At 39.4% G+C, this 2,500-nt stretch overlaps 1 protein-coding gene across 3 annotated transcripts in view; it reads left to right on the top strand.

Moving 5' to 3' along the window:
• LOC137983250 (uncharacterized) overlaps window positions 1-2,500 on the top strand; it is a 43,873-nt gene that overhangs the window by 40,591 nt on the left and 782 nt on the right. For all 3 annotated transcript variants that reach the window (XM_068830442.1, XM_068830444.1, XM_068830443.1), the window contains one exon: window positions 1-2,500. This exon is cut by the window's left edge and continues 1,090 nt beyond it; it is cut by the window's right edge and continues 782 nt beyond it. In XM_068830442.1, the coding sequence (XP_068686543.1) occupies window positions 1-464 (464 nt within the window). In that variant the 3' untranslated portion in view covers window positions 465-2,500.

The following is a 2,500-nucleotide window of genomic DNA, read 5'->3' as shown; positions in this document are numbered from 1 at the left end:
TAATCTTGACGCAGACGCAGTACACCCTGATTCGTGACTTTTTGCTAGTTGAAATCTCGATTGACAACGCCAATAGAGCTGGTCCTCTGGCAAATATCACGCTAGGAGAATTTACCAGTATGTCAAAACAGAATGACGATTATGTCGTTCTTGTAATGAGGAGCAAAACTTTGTCTACCCATGGCCCCGCAAAGATCGTTTTGAGCTTAAAGCTTAAAAGCTGGTTAGACATTTTCGTCCGGGAAGTACGTTCACAAGTGACTGGATCAAGTAATAGTCCAGACAGTTGCTTATTTTTGTCCTTCAACGGCGAACCAATGGCCTCAAGTCAGATCAATAAGGCGATAAAGTCCATCTGGAAAAAAGCGGACCTGGAGAGAGCGCCAAGTTCTACCCTGTTCAGGAAATCAGCCGTCTCCACCACGCACAGCTCCTGCGACAGTAACGAAGCACACGGAAACTGATGGCGCACAATCTTTCAACAGCAAAAAAGTACTATCGACTACAAGAGAAGTCAAAGTCTTCCGTTCTCGCCTGTAAACAGCTGCGCCAGGTCATGCGTCCCAATGAAGATGACAAGAGTTCAAGCTCAAAGAATCAAGTTCCAAAGGAAACGCCGAAAAAGCAGAAGCAAAAAGATCCTGAAAACAACTTGACAGTAGACACAGTGGTCAATCGCATCAAGTATGAACGACGCATGCACAGAGGGAAACTAACAGGCAAGGTAACATTTGAAACGGATGATAGTATAAAGTGAGCTGCCATCATTTCATTTTGGCAACTCTTGTTAGTTATCTAAGTTGCCGCTTTCACTATCGTTGTTGCTCAGTCGAATTAAATATGAACGACGCATGCACAGGGATAATGTAACCTAAGTATAACCAAAGTAACATCTCAAATAGAAGATATTTTAAAGAGAGCTGTCGTATCATCTCAGTTTGGCAACTCTTATTAGTTATTTAACTTAGTTTCACTGTCGTTTTTGGTCAATCGAATTAAATTTGAACGACGCATGCACAGGGATAAAGTAACCTAGGTAACATCTGAAATGGAAGATAGTGTAAAGTGAGCTGTCATGTCATTTCATTATGGTAACTCGTATTAGTTATCTAACTTGCTGTTATAAACGTTGTTGGTTAATCGAATTGAATATGAACGACGCATACACAGGGATAATGTAACCTATTAGTAACATCTTAAATGGAAGGTAGTTTAAAGTAAACGACGCATACACAGGGATGATGCAACCTAAGTAACATCTTAAATGGAAGGTAGTTTAAAGTGAACGACGCATGCAGAGGGTAATGTAACCTACATCTTAAGGGAGTATAAAGTGAGCTGTCATAATTTTATTTTGGCAACTCTTATTAGTTATCTAAGTTGCTTTCACTATCGTTGTTGGTCAATCGAATTACGTATAAACAGGGATAATGTAATCTCGGTAACAATTCAGTGAAATGGAAGATAGTGTAAAGTGAGCTTTCATATCATTTTATTTTGGCAACTCTTATTAGTTATCTAACTTGCTGTTATTACTGTTGTTGGTCAATCGGATTTAATATGAACGACACATGCACAAGATAATGTAACCTCGGTAACAATTCATATGGAAGATAGTATATAGTGAGCTGTGAGCGGGCAACTCTTATTAGTGATATAAGTTGCTTTCACTTATCGTTGTTGGTCACTCGAATTAAATATGAACGACGCACGCACAGGGATAATGTAACCTCGGTAACAATTTAAATGGAAGATAGTGTAAAGTGAGCTGTCATATTACTTCATTTTGCGGGCAACTCTTACTAGTTATCTAACTTTGCTGTTATTATCGTTGTTGGTCAATCGCATTAAATATGAACGACGCATGCGCAGGAAAATTTTAACCTACATTGTGGGTAACGTTTTAAATGGCGGAAGATAGTGAAAAGTGAGTTATCACATCATTTCATTTTGGCAACTGTTATTGACTTTTCCGACTTGTCCTTACAAGCGTTAAGTTATTTTTCAGGTGCATGTAGCCTAAAGCGATCTTGTTGTTAGTAAGTCGCATCCTCGGGGGTAAATTACAGGCGCGTAGCGTGGTCATATTTTTCGAATACGCACAAGTACATAAGATCTAGAAACAAGTAAACTGAGCGAAAAATGCTGCGTTCATTATTTCTTTTTTTGAAAAAGTTGTGTGAATACAAACAAAGAACAAAGCGTCTTGCCCTTATTTTGACTAAACCAGCCGCAAACACGTTGTTTTGGTTCTGGATCCTCGAGCATGCGCTCAGCAGCGTTTTTCGACGAAAGACGCTGCTAAAAAGCGCATGCTAAATACGCACGTGCGTATATGCGTGTGGGACGCCACGCGTCTGAATCATATTTCATTTTGGCAACTGTTATTGACTTTTTTCAACTTGTTCTTATGAGCGTGAAGTCATTTTTCAAGTGCATGTAGCCTAAAGCGATCTTGTTGTTAGTAAGTCGCATTCTCTGGGGTGAATTAACCTAAAAT

This window comes from Montipora foliosa, chromosome 13 (genome assembly GCF_036669935.1).
Source record: "Montipora foliosa isolate CH-2021 chromosome 13, ASM3666993v2, whole genome shotgun sequence".
NCBI lineage: Eukaryota > Metazoa > Cnidaria > Anthozoa > Scleractinia > Acroporidae > Montipora > Montipora foliosa.
This window is presented reverse-complemented; position numbering and strand designations above follow the sequence as displayed.